The 24,773-nt window shown below is 43.6% G+C and overlaps 1 protein-coding gene across 1 annotated transcript; it reads right to left on the minus strand.

The window, feature by feature from the left end:
• Positions 1–3,875: 3,875 nt before the first annotated feature.
• Positions 3,876–23,946, minus strand: RHCE (Rh blood group CcEe antigens). The gene is made up of 10 exons (XM_065421753.1): positions 23,596–23,946; positions 20,242–20,428; positions 16,002–16,152; positions 14,953–15,100; positions 10,035–10,201; positions 9,544–9,681; positions 9,186–9,316; positions 7,958–8,037; positions 6,047–6,120; positions 3,876–5,477 (listed from the first exon to the last, which is right to left on the minus strand). Exons 1-10 carry the CDS (start codon positions 23,735–23,737, stop codon positions 5,451–5,453), a joined length of 1,245 nt encoding a protein of 414 aa, XP_065277825.1. The 5' UTR covers positions 23,738–23,946; the 3' UTR covers positions 3,876–5,450.
• Between the last annotated feature and the right edge of the window lie 827 nt (positions 23,947–24,773).

Below are 24,773 nucleotides of genomic sequence, written 5' to 3' on the forward strand. Positions count from 1 at the left end.
AAAAATAGTTATTGGTGTGTAAGAGTTCATAGAGATGCACATTATTCTAGCAACAGTACTCTCTGTGCTGTTATAGTTAATATTGATACTTGCTTTTTAAGTCCTTGTGTTAAACAGGAGCTGGACCAATAAGTGGTTGGGGGTGGGTTTGGTTCGGTTCAAGGTCATTTCTGAAAAATCAAAATGTCTTTGGGATAGGGAAAGAAGAGAGTGAATGACTCTGTATCTGGGTGATTAGGACAGGCACCTGAGACTGGAGAGACCTCAGTTTAAGTCCCTGCTCCTATGACTATTTATTTATAAAAAGTGCAACAGCTCCAACAGGCGAGACTTGCCCCAGGATATCAGTATCCAGGGGCTTGGCCAGGACACTCTCCTGATAGGTGGGAGAGAAGTTCAAATCCCTGCTCCACCTAAGGGGGAAATGAACCTGCATCTCCGACATTCCAGGTGAGTAGCCTAAAACTTGGGCTAAAAGTTATAAGGGAGGCAGCTGCAACCACTTCCTCAAATGTCCTTTTGGCCAAAACTATTTATTTGGCAAATTTGTGTCAAATTCACAAATAGTTTCAGGGCTACAAACTGCATTTTTTTTGGCAAATAAACTATTTGAAATTTTGCCTACCGCTGTTAAGTGATGCATAACTAGTCCATGAAACACAATATAAGATACAATTTACCATGCAAGGAAGTACAGTAAAATGCCTAATAGTACTCTCAAACACAATAGCTTTTCAAACAGCCCAAGCACATCCTTCAGGGGGAGGTTTGTCAAGCAGTAGGGAACCCATTCTCTGACCCAATTCTTGCTTTATGGTTCCCTTAGGCTGTGCAGGTGTTTCTGAATCCTTCTGGTGCCCTCAGATGTTGTTTAGGGCACAAACAAGGCTCCACCATCCCTGTCTATCCTAGGCTACTTTTGTGTGTTTTCTGTGTTAAGTACCATAAATTCTCCCTTTAAGTATTGTTTGATCAAGGGATTCTAGTGGTTGGTCCCTATGACATGTTCCTCCAGCTGCCCAGGGGCAGGCCTGCTGTGGCAAATGCTCTGGCTTGATTTTTACCACCTATACCAGATACTTCCATCTTCCTTTCTATATAATTCTGGGCTAACAGGTTGTTGAACTTTCTGATGAATCTCAGCATTTGTTATACATTCATTCCATTTAATACCTACTATTTTCATGAGTCACAAACATTTAGATATCTGCCTATAGTTCTGGTGGTTTTCTAGCTTTCACATATATATGTTAAGGTGAAAATAACATTTCAGTTGAATATTCACATAGTTTGGTCTTAAACAAGATTTGGTCATCAAAAAATCTATGATTAAAGTTGGTAAATGTACCTGCTGCCTTGCCAGTTTGAGTCTTAGTTCCTGTCAAGGTATGTGAACTGACTCACCTCTTGTATTCCTTTGCCTTCTAATGTAATACCAGAGTTTTTCTGGGGTTCTAATTTATTTTTTCATAACTGATTTTTTTACCTTAACTTCCTTATAATGCTGAACAATCTTTTGGTCTTAGCTTTTTGAAATGATAGCTCAACTGATGCAATATCATCAGCAAAATCTAATTCTTCTAGTGTACTGCTATAGTCAGGCATCATGTAGTTTAATACTTTTTCCTCATAATTACAATGCCAAACAGGTGAGGGAATGCATTCTTGTTTAACATGAGTGTTTGTTAAACCATTCACTCAAGTCTGCATTTACTTTAGCTGGCCAGGTCGTACCTTGACATAAAGCCCTGATGATGCTATTTTTGTTGGCATATCATTACACTTCATAATGTTCCTGAGTGAATCAGGATGGAGGCTGTCAAATGCTTTGGGCCATGAGTATTCATGTATTCTTAATCCACTATCAATAAACCAAACAGAAGCAATGCCCCAAGGAATAACTAACAGAAATGCTGATCTAGTGCAGCTGTGAGGTTGAAGAGGCGGGAGGCTGGAAGAAATAGGCTACACCAGGGGTCGGCAACCTTTCAGAAGTGGTATGCCGAGTCTTCATTTATTCACTCTATTTTAAGGTTTTGCATGTCAGTAATACATTTTAAGAAGGTCTCTTTCTATAAGTCTATAATATATAACTAAACTATTGTATGTAAAGTAAATACGGTTTTTAAAATGTTTAAGAAGTTTCATTTAAAATTAAATTAAAATGCAGAGCCCCCCGGACCGGTGGCCAGGATCCAGGCAGTGTGAGTGCCGCTGAAAATCAGCTCACCATAGGTTGCCTACCCCTGGGCTACGCCAACAGAGGCTTTCAAGGAAAGAAACTGCCACATTTTTCTTTATGGTGTAAAAGGAAGCCTTAGCGGTTCTCCATCCACTAACAAAGTTGTACTCGGTTAAGTTAAGTTACTCCATTGAGTAAGAGTGTATATAGTTCTCTCCCCTAACTCTACTGTACAAAGACTGTTAATTTGTCACTAAGCTAACTTCTCAGGGTGGTTCCTCAATACCTCCTAGGGCTCCTAATATCTATTAGAAGCACTGAGAAAATTAAATGCCCGGTCTGTAGCGGACAAAGTCTGTTAACCTTAATTCCTTCAGAGATGAGAAACACTTATAAATGGATTTAGTTTATAATCCAAATTTAATCAAGAATTAAGATTATCAGTGAAATGGTGAACTACTGTATTTATCTTGTAAGAAGATAACTGCTTGATCTTATACTCTAATGGCTCTTTAAAAGGTTTAGTTATTGAATACTTAAAGACAACAGGCCAAGTTTTAAAGTTCATGTAGCTGTAGTAAGGATGAATTTGGCCCCTTTGTATTTTCCACAGTTCCTAAATTCTACTCTTCAGTTTAGTGAGCTCTATTCTCGCTCCTCTCCACCAGAAGCATATATAGTTGGGGGAACTAGACAAGCCCTCTGCATAAATCAGGACAGTCTAAGGCTAGGTCTACACTACAGCGGGGGTCCGACCTAAGATACGCAACTTCAGCTACGTGAATAGCGTAGCTGAAGTTGCGTATTTTAGGTCGGCTTACCTGGCGGTGAGGACGGGGGAAAGTCGACCGCTGCCGCGCTGCCGCCGACTCCGCTGCCGCCTCTTGCCGAGGTGGATTTCCGGAGTCGACGGCAGAGCGATCAGGGATCGATTTTACCGCGTCTTCACTAGACGCGGTAAGTCGATCCCCGATAGACCGATTGCTACCCGCCGGATCGGCGGGTAGTGAAGACAAAGCCTAAGTAATTTTGGTTTGAATGTGCCTTTAGCTGGGGGTGTACAAAATCCTTTGAGGGCTAGGCTGCAAATTTTGCCCATTTCCCCCCCCCCCCTTTACCCCTATGTTACCTTGTGCTGTACACTAGTCTCAGGCACAGAACTAGGTTAAGTGATTCCTCCCAGCACTTACTGCATAGCAGAAGCCACTTAAGAAATGGCTCCTCTTTCTTTCAAGCATCCCCTTCAGATTCCCTGGGAAGGAGCTGGAGAATTCTGCCTCAAACTGATGAACCATTTCTGTGGTCCTGGGACAGTCAATACAAACTGGATGATCAGTACAGACTGGAGCCTAGCTGTAAGTGGAATGCAGCCCCTGGCTCTCTGGCTATGCTTTCCATTCTCCTGGAACGGTGGACCACATGTAGAACTTTTATTCCATAACTATTCACAGCTCAAGTAATAACGCATGCAGATATACGAGCAGCCCTTTTCCCTTCAGTATTTAAGGTTAGGACTATTGGTTGAGCAATGGGGAAAAACATCTGAAAATTTGGGTTAGTGTAAGATGTGAAGTAACATTTTAAAAAGTGTCACTTTAAAAAAAATTAATACTGACTGCACCAGTCTGTTATGGCAGATTATTGCCAGTTTGCTTTATTTTCAAGCAAGTGTACTCTGATTAAAGACAACCAATACTTGCAATTTCTTTATTAACGTAGGCAATTGAAAAGCTGTGAGTGAGACAAACATTCTGAAATGGAGAAACTCTACCCAGATGCTTAAAAGGTATCTAGTTGCCTCACTCATTGAAATCCAGGGTGGGCACATGCCTAAACACCTTTTGAGGATCTAGAGACCAGTGACTAAGGCCTCATCCTACAAGGAGCTCCATGTGGGTACAGGAATCTGCTTGCACAGAGTCCATTACAGCATTAGGGCTAACTATATACTAAGACCCTGATCCTGAGTTCCATGCAGGCAGGCCCTTGTGGTGACCTACTGAAGTCTATGCAGAACTAGGGCTTTAAATGCCATCAGATGGCAATACTATTAAGCATTACTTAATTATCGTATATACAACATTTTCAGACCAACTGATTTTTTTCATATTGACTGTGGCCCTTTAAAATACAAAATAAAGTTTATTCATTAATATTCACTCCCACAGCACCAGGTTTTTTACATTGTTTCCTTAAACATGTGTTTAAAGGTAAAACATTATTTAAATAATAAGATTTAAACAACATTAAACCAGGATAAAGCCATTTAGAAACGTTTATAATTAATTAAGCCTGTGACCAATACTGTCTGTGTTACACATTATGGGCACTATGCTTCAAGCCCCTTACTCACATAATTAGCCCTATTCAGGTCAATGGGACTACTAACGTGAACAAGAGGCACTTAGTCACTTCAGTACAGTAAAGAGTGCTGCTCAAATATCCACGGTGGACCTGACCCCTTGAAGCGCTGAGTACTTAGAACTCCCAGGCACTCCCCCCCTTCTCAGGATTGAGTACTCTGGGTCAGCTGCTGCAACCCTGCACAAGTAATGCCATTGACTTCAGGGGTACTGCTCACATGAGTTAGAGTTGCAGGGTCAAGCCTTTTATTTTCAATTCCACTTCACACTTCAGTTTCTTACCATTTGAATTTTCAGAGCAGCTGGCCTAAACCAAAGCAGCTCCAGATTTTCTTTAACTAATCAACTAATTTAGGTTTTGAGCCTGCAAGGTGCTGAGCACACTGGCCCCAATCCAGCAAAGCACTCAAGCATCTCCTGAACATGAACCTCAGTGGGATTACTTGTGCTTAAAAATACGCGCATGCTGAAGTGTTTTGCTGGATCAGAACCAGCATGCTCAGCACCTGCAGAATCAAGCCCTTAATGTTCATGATTATTTTTTGACTTTCAAAATAGGAGTTACAAATATCTCCCTTCATTAAAATCGGGAAGCATCTTAAAAGGATAAGCTATCAAAGCTGGATGGATCCATTGTATGTAATTTACCAAAGAAAATGTTGAAGGCAAGACTTTATCAAGGCAGAAAAGCTGAATGAACTATTTTACCTGTGACTTTGACATGCTGTATCGTTTAATAAGAATTGAAAGCAGCCTAATGCAATAATGTTTCTTCATTTTGAAATTCAGGAGCGATATTTAACCTTTTCTTCCCCCCCATGCCAATTAATTTTCTATAGCAGAGAATAGGAAATGTTTTCCTTATCTTGGTCTAATCTTCTGTAATTTTGGTCCGGTCCCTCTGTTCAAAATCCATAAGCCAAATGGGGAAACTGTGAATGCAGAAATATTTCTGTAACAGAACATCTTACGCCAAAAAAAAAAAAAAAAAAAAAGCTATATAAAACAATGTGAAACCATATTCTAGCCGGTTCTCCTTTAGGACCCAGATTCAGGAAAGCATTTTTATTCCGGACAGCATTTAATCACATGCTTAAAGTTGGTCATATGTTTAGGTGCTGTCCTGAATAGGGATTGATTTAAGCATATGCTTAAGAGCTTTTCTTATTTAATGCCAAACGCATATAGGAGCTGACCCTGCTCTCATTGAACTCTGTGGGAGTTCTGCACATAAGCAACGGTTAGGATTTTCAAAGCCACCTAGGCTATTTGGACACCCAGTTTCCTTAGGAACTTTGAAATTCTATCCAAAGTCGGTATATATTTATACCGTCCAGTCTCAAAATAGTTAATCTATTTAGACCAGGACATTCAAAAACTATCATGAAATATGGTTATTCTTTGTATTGTTTTAGCACCTAGAAATCTATACCAAGATCGGAGCTTCATGGTGGCATGGGACACACACACACACACACACCCCTTTAAATTGAAAACTTACCTCCCAAAACGCTTGGTCATCAAAGTACTTTGATGCAGGCAGCGTCTTCCATAGTTTGAAAGTTAAAATGAAACCTGTGTTTAAAAATGATACATGTGGGTGGGAGGGGCTGTTTGTAAATATTATATTTATTAGCCACATATCACAATATAATGCAGAGCTAAATATGAAATCAGAATCACAACCATGCCCCCACAAATCTTTCCTGTGTGGAAATCTTTCTGCAGGGGTGAATGTCAGATAAAGATAATACCATTTGTCTTATTTTTAAACGCTTTTGAACCCCTTTATGTTGCTAATTATATATTGGCAAAATAGAATTATCTGGATTGTCCTCCAGCCTTGCTGCTGTCTCTAATACATATAATGGGCCTAACCAAAACCTTGGGTTGGAAACCAACCCACAAACTTTGGAGATACTCAGGTCTGGATTTGAATGTGGGGTTCGTGTGCATCTCTATACAGGACATACCTGGTTCAGAATAATTTGATACACAATTCCAAACAATCTAGAAAGATTTCCTAATCCTGTGCAAATTATTGTAAAATGTTCCCCAGAATATTTTTCGCTCTTTAGCACATGGAGGTGAGACAATGTTCCTCGCAAGCAATATATTTGATTCTAAATCCATCATGCAGCATTGTGGTTTAGCCAGCAGATACTTTAAGATTGACATAATTTGGGGAGAAAACCATGTTTCCAGAAAAGCCAGCTATTATTTTCTCTCTGTGGGATTACCTGGACCCTTCCCCAGCCTTCAGTCATCTTCAAACAGTGAACGCATGAGATCCAAAGCAAAGCATGTAAAAAATGTCTTAGGTCCAGATCCTGCAAGCTGATTAGTCTGGGCCGACCCTACAAATACAGAGCCCCTTTGAATTTCAGGCGGCCTCCATGGGGGCAAAAGATTCTGCCTGCAGAAGTGAGGCCTTAATTATTAAAAATTAACACTTATGTATTAAAGCCAAGTGAACAGCATGCCAGATTTTCAGGATAAACTAAATGATCATTAACTTTTCATATGAAAAGCTACCCAAGCACATTAAGCAAACAGGCTTATGAGCACTGTTAACTTGAGATTTCAGATGTAAACACCCAGCTCATTAAATGATTGGATCAACACAGAATGTTTGTTTATTATTTTTTTCCCCATGTCTTTCAGTGAGATGAAGTAGATACTTAAAAGTCTGCTTGATTAGCCCAACCTCGTAATTACATTTGAGCATGCACAAGAGTTACATATTAATTATAGGCTGAAACACTCATTTTAGAGAACGGTATTGGAACAGAGGTTCCAATATGCAGTTTCTTTCACTGAACTGAAGCAGGAGCAAATAGCTGTAGAAAATATTGCAACTGCCATAATCCCACCAGAGAGAGAGATGATCCAAGATCTAGAACCAGATGACAAGATCCTCAACTGGTGAAAAAAAATCTACTATTGCCTTCAGGGGAGCTATCCTCAGCTGCTGTAAATCAGCATCTTACTCAGTGAGTGGAAAACAGTCTCCATATATTTTTACTGTCACTAAGGCAATATTCCGCATATAAAGATGTCCATCCTAGCCCTTCTCCTATCTGAAACCTGGAGGCTGCTGGTGAAGCATCAGTTAAAAATAACCTTGGCAAGCATAGGAATGATGCTATTGTTTTGGCCCTGCTGAACATACCCCTTTCTGCTGCAACTGAAAGAAGCCTCATCACTCAATATTTCCTACAGCTTTTTCTACAGTAGCAAGTCACCTACCTACATGTATATTTTTAGTACATCAGTCACCACAGTATCTAGGTGCCAAGAGATGCAATAAGCCAGTGAACACTGATGTGACAGCTGATGTAATATAATAGCATACCACCTACTCTTAAAAAGATCAGAACGAAGCTATTGCAAAGAGCTTTCCCATACTGACCTGTAATGAAACCTGTTCCCAAACCTATAGCAGTCGTCAACATGAAAGAGCCAACTTCAATCAAGGCTAGATAACCCAGGCTGAAAATGAAAAACAAAAAACTTTCACACAAAGCAAAGGACTGTAGTGAAAAATATTCCTAGAATTTTTGCCACTTACAGACTCCGAGTTACACATTAAGGTTACGCATGTGTCTGCTTGAATATATGCATCATGGCAACTTTTCGCTAACTGAAGAATCACATAATTCAAACTTATTTTTAATCATTAAATTATTGTACAGTTTCATTTGAAAGGTTCAACACACCCTACCGGACCAAAGACTAATACAGAAACCTAAGGCCAAATTTTGCCTGCTACATGCTTGCAAAGCCCAGCAACTTGAATAGAAGTTGAGTGCGTACATTAGAGGGCAGAATTTGACCATGTACAGCCCCAATCCTGTAATCTGATCTACCCACACAGCGTCCTAATGAAGTCAGTGGACTCTGAAGGAATAAAGGTCTGTCTGACTGGATCAATTGTGGATCAGATCTAAAAGAGCTACTGGGACATTTAGTCCTTCCCTCACTCCCCCTACTAGTGCAAAGTGGTCCACCAAGTACATTCTCCAGCACGCTGTCCTGTCTAGTTTTACCCCTGAATTGGCACCCTCTCCTCTGATGTGGGTCTACTACACAGCAGTCAGAGCCTGATCCTGAGAGGTGCTGTGTACCTACATATATGTATTACCTCTTTAAAAAAATATTTTGCCTTTTACTGCCAGTTTTAATATGCAAGATTCCCTGACATATGCAGTGTCAATCAAAAGTCGCCATTTGGAAGGATTCACATCACCTGAACCCTCAGACCTCTTCAATGGCTTCCTGTCTTTATCATCAATTCAAAGCGGTTCATGGTTCACCTTCAGATCCCAGTTCAGTCTCACTTCCACTTAATCTCTGCTCTCATTTCCGCGCCCCCAATGCAGTCTACATCACCCACTTAGCAGTCCAGCACTAAAAATTAATTGTTGAGGGCCTGAGCCAAAGCCCACCAAAGTCAACGAGAGCCTTTCCATTGACTTTAATGGGCTTTGGGATCTGGTCCTTGATTGTTATTAAGGGGGTTAATCTACAGTGGCCATGCAGAGCTATCTGCATACTGCATGTGTGTTCTAAAACTGAGTTCTAGCACAATACATTAACGATTAGCTGAACATGATACTTACTAAAAAGGATCAACCTACCTTGATAAACTGGCCCACTTGATTATTATGAAGAGAATGACATTGACTATCGCTCCAAGCAATCCAGGCAACCCAAAAGTGTAATGGACGCCACAGGTGTCATGAATCTTGAGCACCGAGTTCAAATATGTCTGGGGAGGGAAATGTTTTAGAAATACAGAGATGAACGTATTTACTGAGCAGAAAAGTTCTTCAGCCACACATCCCAAAATAGAATGCAGGTCTCCTCGCTCTCAGTCCCACATACTAGACAACAGAACCCAGGAGTCCTGGCTGTAAACTCTCTACATGTGCGATTTCTTAGTGTGTAAAACCTCACACAAATGTGCGTGACAGGATTTGGGGTTTCGGACATTACCTGTAAACAGTGAGATCCCAGTACTGCGATCATGCTGGCAAGCAGACCCAAAATCATGGCAATCCAAGGATGTGGAATAATGGGAGCTGAGAAACCAAGAGCAACCCCTCCTGCTAGTGCTGCATGGTGGATGTGGATCTGTGGATTAACATCACCAAAGTCAATTCACACACACAGTGATATGGCACCCACTGGATTAAATTCACCCTGCTGCAACACAACATCTATGCACTACTTAAGACCTACTTTGAGGGCTTAAGTGTGATCTAATTGGAGTATAACTGGCCCTCTGCATAGGGGGTGAATTTCACCCTTGCAGCACGATAGCCAGTTAACATCTTCAATACTATTTGCTTGGGAACAAGAGATCATCAACCTGTTGAGGAGCTAGTGTTGTTTTAGCTTATTAGCCATTTTACTTTCAATGTATTGCTAAAGAGATTAACAAAAATCTAGGTCTCTCAGCAAAGCGACCTTTGCTCTCCTCTTACCATCCTGATTTTTCCATTCCTGCTGCTCAAGGATGACAGTGCAAAAGCAGCCACAGCACTCCCAGCGATGGCATAGTACGTGTTGCAGATCGCGTTCCGCTTTTCCATCAGATCCACGATTAGCACAGAGTTGAAGCTTGGCCAGAACATCCACAGAAAGAGAGTGCCTTGCAGACAAAGAGACGCAGTCCTCATTAGAATGCTCCCAAACCCAGTGGGTCCATCCCATGCTGTTTCTGCTGGCGGGTTCTAAATCCCACAGAGTGCATCCACTGCAATACCCACATTGGGAACCAGCTGATGGGACTCCATCATTCTGACAGCCCCCGACCGTCACTACAGTTGGAGCCTCCCCAGCAGTCCTGCATTGCACATCTCAACAGTAACCATGGAATAAACATGCACCCAGAAGGGTGACTTAGCTGGGAAGGGCCTGATCCTTCAAAGAGCCAAGAGCCTCCTGAGAAGAGCTGAGGGCCCTCAATGCAGGAGATGCTCATCATCTTTCATGGTCCTTAAGCATCAGCTTTGCAATACCTGTGCTCCTTGGAAACACAGATTCAAATATCAATGGGAATGATTCTGCCTTTCATCCGGAAGAAGTATGTTTGTGCAGCAGGCAATTTACTGTGCGTGGTCCTTTCAGATGAGACCTTAAACCAACACCCTGTCTGTTTTGCATGGGCATTAGGGGCCTGGTTTCTGAAGTACACAGTAACCACAACTACAGTGAAGTCAATGGGAGCATTCAGCACCTCTGAACATGAGGCCCAAAAGGGTCCAGGGCCTTTGCTGAAACAGCAGGGATTTGCACTGATGTCCTTGGCCAAAACCTCCCAAGTCCTCTTACTGTTGTACCGCATGCTGGTCACACAGCTGATGTGGTACTGACCAAAATAAAGAACATGGCTATGTTCAGAATGTCTTTCATGTAGGGGTATCAGAACACCAGCACAACTGATACTAGCTGGCTCCCTTCCTGACAGGTTCAGCAGAGATGCAGAGAACTACCAGAACCATGGAGCCTGAACTCCCCTCTCCCCCCAGTGGTGGTGGTTCTTCTAGGCTAGCACAAAGAAGCTTGCACTTCTGTTGTCTTGCTTTGTCCGCTTGGTGGAGAAATGGGGTTTCTGTTTTGTTTTATATAAAAGACTTGAGACTTATTTTTTTGAATATCCACCATTCTAGTAAGTGGATCTAGTAGAGCAATTAGCATTCCTGTTAAACAGTGTGGACCTGGAAAAATACCATGGCCACAGACTTTTCAGTAAATAGTGAGGCTAAACATTGGGTCCTTCTGCTCCAATAAACTACTCCTGCGGGAATTCTGTGCTGGTGCGCAATGCAGAATTTGTGCAGAATTAATGTTTCCCACATAATTTTATTTTTTTCCCTGCAGAATTTGTGATTTCCCCCAGCATTCCAGCCCACGCCTGGCACGGGCAACTGGGCCTCCCACCGTCAGCCCCGGGCAGCTGCAGCTCTCAGCAGGAGCATGATTATATTGTGTTATTTTGACAAAATATACTGAATTTTGCAGAACTTTAAAATATTGTGTGCAGAATTTTTAAATTCTGGTGCAGAATTCCCCCAGGAGTAAATAACAGGCCCCAGTCACCAGCAAATAAGGCTCTTACCCTCTGTGGGCCAGCCACCAGAGGACAACATAACCTCTCTCTCTCATACACATACAGATCTGAATCCATCCAGTAGAGGGCAGCAGGTGCATTCACACTAGTTTATATATTGAACATTTCAGGGCACAGCTTTGCTCCCAGGAGTTTTGTATCTATGCTGGACTATTTAGGGATATAGGCTGTATTAAAGATAAGCTATGATTTATCTTCTCTTCCCCCACCTCTACTGCCGAGGGGACTCTGAGGCAGACTCGATAAAATGTTCTACTGTGTGCTTGAATTATATAGAGTTAATTCCACATGCTATTCACCTCATAGCAAAACTTCAAGCGCTCTCATTAAAATCAATAACTAAAACACGCAGGTTTCCGGGGTGCGGTATGTCCCTATAAAAACACGCTGGTTAGTCTCTGCTCCCAGCAACACTGACAGCAGTCACCTTTGCATGAGCTTGGGTCTCCAGGGTTGAGGCTCTTTAAAGTCCCTAGATGCTTTTGCTGCTCACTTTAGGCCCTCCTGCCTGTTGAATGACTGAAAGGAGGATCCCATGGCGCACACAGAGGATTTCAGGCACAGTGACCTTGATATGCTCTGAAAAACGAACAGGCTTCCCAACAAAGTGATATTATCTGGGCAGATCATGTTCCAACCTGCTTCTTTTCCATAAGCGCAGTATAATTTCCATTTGGCATATCCCTTGGGAAACCGACATAAGCTGCACTTATCACAGAGTTCATCCCTACGGAGACCTCCTGGTCTAGTCTATTCTGTAGAGTCAGGACATGTTTCTTTCATTTTCTTTAGCAGGGCTGTCAGTGGCAGGATGACTTTTTGCCCTTAATCTTGAGCCCTGGAACCTTCCCCTTGTACAAGCGGCAAGGCAGATGATGGTTGCAGTTTGTTACAGTCTGTGCTTTGAGCACATCCCTAAAAACACATTTGGGATGCCGTCAATCACCCACTGGTAACTAACATTTGGAGTCAAGTGGATGCGTTACTTTATCTCACATCCCAGTACTCGATTTCTCAGAGACGACAGGTGCTGGGGCACTTATAATCTGCTACAGCCTGCATGCAAAAGACTGGCAAGATTATCTCTGAAGTGAAGTCAGCAGAGACTAGGCAACAGTCACCCTTATGCCCATGAAATAACTAGAGTCTCGCTCAAGGTTGCTATTGGATAGTCTGTGTCCAAAAGGTCCCAAGTTCCTCCGTCCCAATTATTTATCCCTTTTCCCATTTCCTCCCTCTCCTCCCATTTGTATCTTTCCCCCTTCCCACTTTTCTGTTCTCCAGGCAACAGTAAATAACGTAAATGTTTAGAGGGATCTTACGCCTTCAAGGCTGCCCCCTCCATTCTCCCCATGCCACCCTAGGTGGCAATACCCATATCATTTACCTATGGAACTCACAACTGCAGGAGATTATGTTTTCAAAACACAGTAGAAATATTAACCAAAGTACTGTATTATTACAGAAGCAAATCACATGTGTGTGTGACATTCACTCTTGTGCAGCACACAACCTACAATGTTTATGTCCCACTTAAGCTCTATTTTGAAAGCTTATGTGAAACTTAGGTGGTGTACAGGTCTTATGGAGGGTTGAATTTCATTCATATAAGAATCATATCTGCAGATACACTGTCAAGGATAAAGATTATCAGTCTTCATGCTTCAGGGTATAAATTAACCACCAGCTGGGGCTCAGGAAGAAACAAACATCCTTTTCCAGCACGGCGCAATGTTGCGCAATAGGAGGTTTAACATCTTCCTTAGACGGATCTAGCACAGGTCACTGTCATAGACAAGACACAGGACTAGAGGTATTTCCCACTATGGCAATTCATGGTCTATGGCAGGAGTGGGGCTGGAAAGAAGGATCCAGATTGTGAATCCCTTATTCCCACTGGCAAAGTAGTTACTTGCAAGAGTAATCCCAGTAACTGCAATGAGGCTATTCTTATGAGTTGTAAGTGTTCATAATCCAGCCCTGAATTTCTGGGGGGACCCAGGCACTGGGTAGTCTTGGACACATTATGAAATTGCTTGTTTGGTCGTTCATTTGTGAGCGTCTGCACTACCTCGGAGTTGCTTTCAGGAATTATTCATGAAGACATAATTACTTTAGATAGCGAGCACTTGGGGGTAGCGAGCTGGCACTAAAATTATAATGAAGACTTAACAGTGGTTTGATGAGTTAGATTAAAATACCAATTGCTTTGAATTATACAGCAGAGCAAGAGCTCTGGGGACTCAGCAAGATGAGCATTTAATTTTTCCTTTTTTACATTGGGTGAAGGCTGCCAGGTTTCATTAGACATGTGCCAATGAGCCCTGGTGAGGTTCCAGCAAACACCCAGAATCAGCCCCTCCCACTGACAGCAGAACTTGGGGTGTACAGCCAAAAGTAGCGAGCGCTATAACCAATGCCATCTACTGGGATCAGAGGAGACATTCGGCATAGATCATTCACTCCATTCGGGCAGAACATAGCTCCTAATAAAGGACTCGGGCGCTCACATGTCACAGTGATAGGTTAGATAAGTATTCACTTGATTTTAGCCACAGAAATCAATGCCTCTATTTCAATGTTGTTTCTTTTAAATATTAAATTAATTTAGTGCTGGCACAAGATGCCAAATTGACAGACCTGGGAACTTACATTCTCCGTGGAGACAAGGGCACAGCACAGATCGTGGCAGGACCAGCTTTGTAATATAAATCAAAATAATATGGAAACAAATATCATTTCTTTAAAAAAAGAAGAAGAAATTGCTCCTTACCCTGAGCATTTTGCATGTGTGATGTATATTTTCCCTCCACCCTTTATCTGCTTCTTCTCTTTTGATTCTAGTCTTTGTAAGTGTTTATACAGTACCTAGGACAATGCGGCCTTGATCCTGCTTGGGGCCTCTGGGCCCTGCAGCAATACAAATATTAATAATGACACTGCCCCTGCCAATATAGTTAAATCAGTGCAAAACGGCCACCTGTAGTGGTGAGAGAACAGTTTACCTGCCTTGGCCTTTCTGCTGCATCTGCCAAGAAGGGACCCACTCAGTGCCACTGCAGTGGTGGTTTACATGATGGGGCCCATCAGCCTAAGAACGGAGCTGAGACTCACCAACTCATTACCATCTGATGGTAACAACTTTTGGTCACTGGGCTGTATTCGAACTTTCAACTTTGCAGTAAAAGATTCTATGCCCCATTCCCAATCCCCAAAGTCATTCATCCCACTGGCCACCACAGACTGAGACGTTCAAGTAAATGTCTTACCCAGCATTGAAAACAAGTCAGATATCGGATTAGACTTTTCCTTTTCAACCCTTTCACTCAGTGAAGAATGGTACAGCCACCAGGAGACTGCCAAGCCAAAGTAGGTTCCAAATATGTGAACGTGCATCAAGCTTGTGTGTTCCTCAACCTGCAGACAACAAAGATATTCCATTCCTGGGTATCAAGATGTCATTGGGTCCCCTTGATGCGTACAGAGACTTGTAGCTCAGTTACTTATATAGTGTCCTTCATAGGCACCCTCTCATATATAATGTTCATGAGAACTCAGTACACACAGTACTTTTTGCAGCTCAGAAAAAGACATGGTCCCTGCTCCAAGGAACCTGCAGTCTAATTCAGACAAATAAAATACACTGGTACCAGTTCTACTGCAAGGAGATGTGTAGATACCCTCAGGCTGGAAAAATGCTTCCCAGAAGCAGATGGTTAGAAGGAAGAAGGGACTGGTGGATGGGGTGTGGAAGGCTGCTCCAAGCATGGTGGGCAGCATGAATGAGGGAGCAAAGGGGACAATTCATTATTATGATTACTATTATTTATTTGATGGGTGAAGGAACCAAAGGGAGGGCTAGGCAGGAACCTGAAGTGGGAGTAAGACGGGCCACGTGGAAGTTGGGGCAGAGCCTTGAAGGAGCTTTAACTTAATGCAAAGGAAAGAAGCCACTGAAGAGACTGGAAGAAGATGTGATCAGAGCAGCAGGAAAGAAAGCAGGAGCGTGTTGGCTGGGATAGAGAGGAGAAGAGGTGAGGTGCAGAAGGCCAGAGAGAAGGTGCTGTAAACAGAGTGAGACACAAGTAGAATCCCCAACCACGTAGCCCTTCCACATGCAAAACTCCCATTCATTTCAGTGGCAGCTGCATGCATGCAATAAACTGCAGGATCAGGCCCAGAGCAAACCAGCCTAGATCTGACTATCAGTCTAGCGTCAATATCAGACCAGAAAAGGGGAATGTTTCCAAAGGAAAACAAAGGTTTGTTTAAACCCCCCAAAGCCTTTTCCCGCGCATATGATAATGTGGTTACCTACCTTCAGGAATTTTACATTGATCCATCTGCTCGTACTGAAAGCTGCCACCTCCACCATCGCCATCCAAATCAACTGAATAGGGTTAGCCTTGCCCAGAAGAGCTCCAGCTGAGATTAAAACAGCAGCTACACTTATACTGGCCTTTAATATGCTTTAAAAAAAGGAGAAAGTTAATTGTGAAACTAATTGAACCAAAAAAGAGTCATTAGTAGGCAGCACTGTTCCAGACATTCATTATGGAATTCTCACGCTTGTGAGGTAGATCCCCATTTTACAGCTGGGTAAACCAAGACACAGAGATTGAAGGGCAGCATTTTCAAAAGTGGCCTCCCATTTGGGGTGTCAACATGAGATACTCTGGGCCCAATTTTCAAAAGTACTAAGCACACAACTCCGACTGAAGTCAACAGAAGCTCAGCACTACTGACCACCAACCCCTGAGACACCCTACATCAGAAGTCACTTTTGGAAAATGTGGCCTTAGTGCCTTGTTGAAAGCCACAAAGGGAGCTAATGTCAGAGCTAGGATTGGAGCTCTGGAATTTCTGGCTCCCCAACCTGTGCCCCAACCACTAGATCACACCGGTCTCTCTGCACAAGGCATTCTGAGGTCCCTACAGTCCTCACACAGAATGATTTCTTTCCCTTTCCCCACTTCCTAAAAGGCTGTCCACCATTTTGTCCTCCTTGCAGTTTCTATCAAGGAAACAAGGGATGTTAATGACTCAGACACACTGTAATTTATAGATGTGTTCTGGGCTGTTCTTGACCTTTACAATATTCTGGAATTTCAATTAGCTGCTTCTCCTGCCTCTTGCCATGAGAAAGAACGTGCTGAAAATCCTAAAAATTGTCCTGCAAAGGTAAAGATTTTGTCTTACTTCTGATGGGAAAATCATCTACGAGCATATTGCTCTGTAGTTGCAGACTATTTTCTTGTGTGTGCAGCACTCACAGCTGGGGCAGGAGATGATTTTTATTTAAGGAAACATAGTGCTTCTGAAAGGTACTGGCCTGGGAGCTGCGCAGACCAGACTGTCTAGCAATCCAGTTGCTTTCACATCGCCCTGCCAACGGGTCTTAACCCTGACCAGAAGAGGTCACCCTGTAGGGATTAAGGGGAATTCAGTCTCTGTGGCCTTGGTCTCTCTTCTGGGTCTGCCATTAAAGTTGTCATTTGTGAGGATGACTTTTGTGAATGTAGACTCCTCTCAAACTACCAGTCTCATTTCACATGGGACCCCAAAATGACCGTCACATGATAACAACTTCAGTCGTACAGACCTAGGCCAGAGCTGGACCAGCAGTAGAGCTGGGTGGGAAACGGTTTTCTCATCCTGCAAATATTTTCAATAGTTCAAAAAAAAAAAAAAAATGTCCAGTCTCAAACTGAGGCAAGGTCAAAATCTCAAGATATTCATGAACTGAAAACCCCCCTTCTCCCACCCCCCCACCCTCGCCCCATTTCAGGTCAATCAGAACATTTTGTTGTGATAATTTTGAAACATTTTGTTTCCATTTGAACCTTTTCTTCTTTTTTTCAGTCAAATTAGCTTGAATTTCTAAATGAAAAAAGTCATTTCAGTGCAAAAAAACAAGAATTTTTAAATTTTGATGATTTAGGAAAAAAATTCCCCAACCTTTTTTAAGTCAGAAAATTCATCCAACTTAGCCCTGTTTTGCGAACAGCTTTGTTTTTGACAAATCTGCATTTTTCACCAACCCTCCCCCCCCCCCCCCCCGCCCAACTGTTGAAAAATTCCCCACCAGCCTAGCACTTCAGGATTCTTTATCTTGTGAACCAATCCCCTGAGCCATCAGCATGAGTCTTGTGATGACACCTTTTGGCCAACTTCCTGCAAGATCTTCCAACAGGTCATAGCCCGCAAAATCCCACTTTAGTTAGCGCCTGTCAGAAACTCTTGCTGTACTGCCACACAGTAGTTATTGCTACATATCTAATGACGGGGCTGTAATTAATTCAGCAAAGCCAAAAATCAAGACGAAGGCATTGAGCAAATGAGAACAGTTAAGAAAGGTCTCGGCAGTTTGTTGTGCTGCTCCCAGTGCCTTCTCATTTTTAGATACACGTAACAAAATCATTAAGGCCGTAAAGGATATAACAAGAAATGAATCTATGACAAGAACACTTAAAGGCATTTAAAAAGCAGAATGGAGATGGTGATTTACCTCTGATGTCCTAACAACACTCAATGAATTTGGCTGCAGCAGCAGAAGGAATATATTTATGCTTGCCTCTTCTACAGCACATTCCATCCTAAGACCTCAAAGCATTTTACAAACATTCATGAATTAAGCCTCCCAACTGAGTTGGGTATAGATGGGGAAACTGAGGCACGGGGGGGTTAAATGATTTGCTCGGGATCACACAGAATGGTTGGGGCAGAAATGGGGATGAACCACAAATCTCCTGACTCCCAATTGGGTGACTCAGGCACAAAACCATTCCTTTCCTGTCTTTGTCTTCACTACCCGCCGATCCGGCGGGTAGCAATCGGTTTATCGGGGATCGACTTACCGCGTCTAGTGAAGACGCGGTAAAATCGATCCCTGATCACTCTGCCGTCGACTCCGGAAATCCACCTCGGCAGGAGGCGGCAGCGGAGTCGGCGGCAGCGGTCGACTTTCCCGCGTCCTCACCGCTAGGTAAGCCGACCTAAAATACGCAACTTCAGCTACGGTATTCACGTAGCTGAAGTTGCGTATCTTAGGTCGGACCCCCGCTGTAGTGTAGACCTAGAGGGAAAGAGGAAGAGAGGGAGCTACCTGTAGTTCCATAGTTATACTACCCAATCAGTACCAGTTAGTATCTGACATTTTGCTTGTATCCTGGCCACGTGTTGTGATTGCCAATGGAGTCTTCTTACACTTAACAGTAGATGAGATGTTGGAACTGTAAATGCCTTTGCCATATATCAGGGGTGGCCAGCCTGAGAAGGAGCCAGAATTTGGCAACGTACATTGGTAAAAAGCCACAGTAATACGTCAGCAGCACCCACCATCAGCTTCCCCCCCCCATTCCCAGCGCCTCCCGCCCACCAGCAGTCCCACTGATCAGCCCCTCCCCGCACCTCCTGATCTGCTGTTTCGTGGCATGCAGGAGGCACTGGGGGGGAGGGGGAGAAGCAAGGGTACTGCAGGCTCAGGGGAGGGCGTGGTAAGGGGTGGAGTGGGGGCAGGGCCTGTGGCAGAGCCAGGGGTTGAGCAGGTGGGCCCCCCGGCACATTGGAAAGTTGGCACCTGTAGCTCCAGCCCTGGAGTCGGTGCCTAGACAAGGAGCCGCATATTAACTTCTGAAGAGCCGCACGTGGCTCCAGAGTCACAGGTTGGCCACCCCTGCCATATACTATAAACAGCAGTAGTATTCCATAATTCAATCAATGCTCAATAACTAGCTAATGGATGCAGGATTTTGTTTTGTTTGGGGGAGGGGGAGGAAAAGGTAGAGGATATCCATTAAGAAAAGAGCAGAGGTCATGAATTCTATGACCATTAACAACATATGTAGCTACAAGTTAAAACAATGATATACAGTTAGCAAACGCCATGTCTCATGATATAAACTGAGCTCCTCAAGGGAGGAATATTTCCCTTGAATGTACAATGTGCAGTATGATGGTATTGGCCACTGCTAGAGGTAAGACAATGGAGTATATGGACAAGCTGTGTGATTGCTTATGGGTAGGACAGGAAGTAGGATAACAGGCCAGATGGAGCAGTGGAGAGGGATAGCTCGGTGGTTTGAGCATTGGCCTGCTAAACCCAGGGTTGTGAGTTCAATCCTTGAGGGGCCAGTTAGGGATCTGGGGCAAAAATCTGTCTGGGGATTGGCCCTGCTTTGAGCAGGGGGTTGAACTAGATGACCTCCTGAGGTCCCTTCCAACCCTGATAGTCTATGATTTGATACACTCACTCTGTGCTTCAGTTCCCCATCCATAAAATGGGGATAAAGCCACACCTCTCTACCTCACAGGGGTGTTGTGAGGGTAAAGACTCTGAGGCACTCAGATACTATGGTAATGGGGCCATAGAATAAAGGTAACTAGATCAACAGATGGCAAAATGCAGTTAAAATTACAAAGCCAACCATGAAATAACAAAAAGTCGTGACAGTGCTGCTGGGTAAATATACCAAAAAACCAGGAAAAATTACCTTAGCCACAGCACTCAGAGATGCTACATTAAGAGTAAATGATCTATTCTAGGATGTATGAATTACCTGTGCAGGCTGATTTTCACTTTTCCTGCTGAGGAACAAAACAAAAATCCTTCCACGAGCATAGCCCACTGAACTCCAAGTGCAGCAATTAGCAGGTTGAATCCAGTGCTGCTAAATCCATATCTTTTCGTGAAGGCCAGGAGGAAGCCAAATCCAAAAATCACCAGGACGTTGACATCTTGAAATGCTGCATGGCAGAGAAACGGATAAATCAGTCAAGTTATCAATGCAGACCAGACTCCAGGTTAACACCACAGCAGTGGTCAATAAACCTGCTGACAATTAATAACTGTCTCAGAGTTATCCGCATACATTCTGGTGGAAAAGGAGGGTGGTGCAAGACCGTCCCCACTCTGTGCCTCTGTTTCCCCTCCCATCTTCTCTCTGTCTTGTCTATTTAGATTGCAAACTAAGTGTTACAAAAATGTGAAGATGTTTATAAGCACAATGAAAGACAGAGGCAGTAATATGTTTATGAGAGCACTGGTAATTGCTTTCAAATGATCCCTTGCAGTCAGTCAGTAAAAACAAAGGACCACATTCTGTTCTCCGTTACACAAAACCAAATCAGCAGGATTGGCAGAGAAGTAACAGAGAACCAATTTGGGCCGAGATCTGCAGTGTCTTGTCTTGCTTCATTTTGAAAACAATGACACTCTCCTGTTCAAAGTGGGCCGATTGCCCTATTTTCACCATTACAGGAGGAGTGCTGTATTTGAGATAATAGTCAGCTAAGCAGAACTTCTCTCTACTGCAACTCTGTCTGCTAAGAAATGTTTCTTTGGAACAGAGTCCCCTTATCAAGGCACAGGCAGTGTGTCTGCTCCTTGTTGATTTTAAACCCCACCTTACACATACACACACCAACCACACACACCCAGCCCCCTTCATCTTCCCTGAAACATCTCAAGCCTGTTTTTTGATGTACAAATTCAAAGTGACTACTAAAAGGGGCCAAACATGTTATGCCATAGAATTTGTAATATTCCGGTGAAAGGTCCTCACAAAAAAGATTGGTTAGTCTCTAAGGTGCCCCAAGGACTCCTCGTTGTTTTTGCTGATACAGACTAACACGGCTACTGCTCTGAAACAAAAAGATCTGAAACCCTTGATTCTGCAGACACTTACACAAATGAGTAGTTTCATCGAAGCCAATGCATCGAATTACTCAGACACATAAATGTTTGCTGCATCAGGCCTTAGCAGCGGCGGCTCCAGGCACCAGCGCAGCAAGCGCGTGCCTGGGGCAGCAAGCCGGTCGCCGTGAGGGCGCCAGAAGGTCTGCTGGTCCCACGCCTTCGGCGGTAATTCGGCAGCGGATACGCCGAAGGCGCGGGACCGGCACATCACCCGCAGAGCCGCCATCGAATCCACGTGACCGGCGGCCCTGCCGCAGAAACGCCGCCGAAGGCAGCCTGACTGCCGTGCTTGGGGCGGCAAAGAACATATAGCCGCCCCTGGGCCTTAAATTGCTCTTTCTGTGCCATAATTTTACAGCATCCAAAAACCTTCTAGGCTCTTCACCAGAAAGACCTGGTGCCTACTCTGAAGAACTTACAATGTGATTTTAGATGGGACGCAGTGAATGAGAGAAGCAAACATGGAGGGGAAAAAGGACTAGGGTTACAAGAGTGTTGTGGCTGTGTTGGCCCCAGGATATTAGAGAGACAAGGTGGGTGAGGTAATATCTTATTGGACCAACTTCTGTTGAGGAAAGAGACGAGCTTTCAAATGACAGAGAGGTCTTCTTCAGGCCTGGGAAAGGTACTCAGAGAGTCACAGCTAACAGCAGTAAGATCACATGGCATGTGCATCTTCTGGGCAGTGAACTGAAAGTGTATGTTTTTCTAATGAATAATTATTAATGATTATTGACTCGCTTATTGTGAACACCAGGGAAGAAGTGAGTCATAAGGACTGTGAATGAGCAGAAGGTGGTAGTTTGGTGAAGGGCATGGGCCATGTGTAGGATGGCTAGAGAAGAGAATGAACACGGAGGCTGGAACCACTGGAGAAGTGGAAGGAGATCTCCGGTGTATAAATCTCTGTATCCCTAGGCCTGGTAGCCTCAGATATGTGCTAATAGGTATATTCTTATGTCGATGTGCAGGTTTCTACACTTCATAGCAAGGATTAAAGCAAATGTATAGGGAGGGATGCAAGTTTCTGGCTTTTGAGCAACTCACATACAAAATATTAAATGAACCCAACTCAGTGCAAGACCATGGGCAAGTCACATCCCCTTTCTGCACTTCAGTTTTCCCCCATCTGTAAAATGGGAGTAGTAAGACTTACCTATCTACCTTACAAGGAAGTCATGAGGATTAATGGGTTAATATTTGTACACCACTTTAGACAGGTTACACGCTATTATCATAATTGCTAATATAGATCTTCAGTAAATGTAGAAAAACACATTTCTCAGATGCAGGATTGTGTACAAAAGATTCAATGCTTACAACATAGAAGCGAAGTCTGGTACCATAAGACAATCCCCAGCGTATTATTAAATAAGAAAAAGGGCTACTTTTGCCTGCCAGTACACATTTGATAACAAATATAAGGCCTAATACGGAGCCCATTATTTAATAGTTTCACCTAGTAAGGGGCAGAAACCAAGACCCAGCTTAGAACAGCCCAAGATCCTTGGGGAAGGTTGGATCTAAGTTCTGAACTTCACTGCTCAGACTCACCACTAATTTTAATCCATTTCTACTAGCTGTCACACTATTTCAATCATAGAATCATAGAATATCAGGGTTGGAAGGGACCTCAGGAGGTCATCTAGTCCAACCCCCTGCTCAAAGCAGGACCAATCCTCAACTAAATCATCCCAGCCAGGGTGTCAAGCCTGACCTTAAAAACCTCTAAGGAAGGAGATTCCACCACCTCCCTAGGTAACCCTTAAGCCTGTCCTTAAGCCTGATTATTTGTTGCCCTGCACATTGTGCATTCATTTGTCCCAGGCTTTCATCCATCCCGATTTTTTATTATTATTTTGTATGATCATAGTTCCAAGATCCCCAGTCTTGCACCTGAGCCCATTGTGCTAGGCACTGTACTAACACAGAACAGGATGGTCTTTTCCCCTCAAAGAGCTTACAATGTACATATAAGATGAGAGACAACAGTGGATACAGACCAGTGAGGGAGCACAAGGACACAATTTAGTAGTATTTGACACCCACTTTGGCCTGGTGTAAATGACTGCAGAAGGTGCAAGCCAACAGAGTATTTAAAGGGAAGTACCCATAATATTTGTCAGATGTACAGCACTGTTCAAAACAAGCTCAAATGCACCCAAATAAAAGCACACCCTGAACCCTACCTTTAACAACAGGCTTGCAAACTTACCAGGATAGATGTCAAGGTCTTTTGGTGTACTTCCACTTTCATTTGAAAAGCAAAACCAAAATATGAGGATAAAGGCAGTTTCCAAAGAGAGTATGAGCCCTGGCAGACCACATCGGAGACTGGGAGGATAGTCAGAACCCATTGTACGTTAGCTCTAGTGTTAAAAACACACACATGAATATTTTTCTTCTATAAGAACGTTCCACCAACCTCAAACCAAAAGAAGGTGGGGGTTGAGGAGGGAATAAAAACTTCAATGCGATAAGAAAGCCCAAGAGGCGTTAGCAAGGAATAGCTCCTTATCTAAGGCAGGTCAGGAGTGCAAGCCCGCAGCGACGAACATCAGTTAAGTCAAGTAGATCTGTGATGTGCAAGAGTATGTATATTTAAATGGTAAAATTCTGGCGTGTCAGAGCCCTCTTCACCAGCGGGCCTTATCGGTTAGCCGGGTTATAATTAAAGACCGGCATGAACTGGAACATGGGAGTTTTGCCATTGATTTCAATGGAGCCAGGATGTCACCTTGAATCTGAACCCCTCCCCATATTGAGGAAGGAAGTATTCTGATCCAGGAGCCTAGTTCGTGAGTCAGTTAGGGTTGCTTTGTGCCAATATTCCAGCAAACAGCCTCCTTAAAAGCTGGTGGATCTAACCAGCGTATGGGAATCTCTGGTGGTGTAGAGCTACCATAGCGCCTCTTATGCCATCCTCCTCTCCTGGACCGTACAGAGCGTGGCTATGGAAAGGGGGACATGGCTGGAGCATCTCTAAACCCTGGTGATCCCCAGCTGCTGGAAGCCTTTGGCAGAGCTAGCATCATTTAGAGCAGTCATGTGCCTATGTAATCTATACCAGGAACCGGGCCAGCCCGGAACTACCCCCGACACCCTCCCACAGCTGTAGCCTAGGGCTCCTTGGGTGCAGCTGAGAATCTGACCTCAGATCTAGGTCCAAATCCCAGATCCAAACACGACGGATCTTTTGGAAATTCAGATTCAGTCTGGATCCAGCGCTAGATGTGAATTGGCTTAAATATGCCTCAAGGCAGGAGTGCTCAATGCCTTGCACGACTGGGCCTGATGTAGTCGTAGAAAAGAGGTCTTGGATTCCTAGCTCCCTTTCTGTCCCTAGAGGAAGAGAGTGGTCTTTAAAGGCATGTTGGCAGGGCCATGTGGGGG

This window comes from Emys orbicularis, chromosome 23, assembly GCF_028017835.1.
Source record: "Emys orbicularis isolate rEmyOrb1 chromosome 23, rEmyOrb1.hap1, whole genome shotgun sequence".
Classification (NCBI taxonomy): domain Eukaryota; kingdom Metazoa; phylum Chordata; order Testudines; family Emydidae; genus Emys; species Emys orbicularis.

Bases quoted from the DNA above. Each gene is read 5' to 3' on its own strand.
- RHCE (XM_065421753.1), bottom strand. From the start codon at position 23,737: ATGGGTTCTGACTATCCTCCCAGTCTCCGATGTGGTCTGCCAGGGCTC. The intron at 9,317-9,543 runs GTAATGTCCGAA...TTCCCTCCCCAG, and splicing joins TGGGATCTCACTGTTTACAG to ACATATTTGAACTCGGTGCT. The intron at 5,478-6,046 runs GTAAGTTTTCAA...CTGCATTCACAG, and splicing joins ATGACCAAGCGTTTTGGGAG to TTTCCCCATTTGGCTTATGG.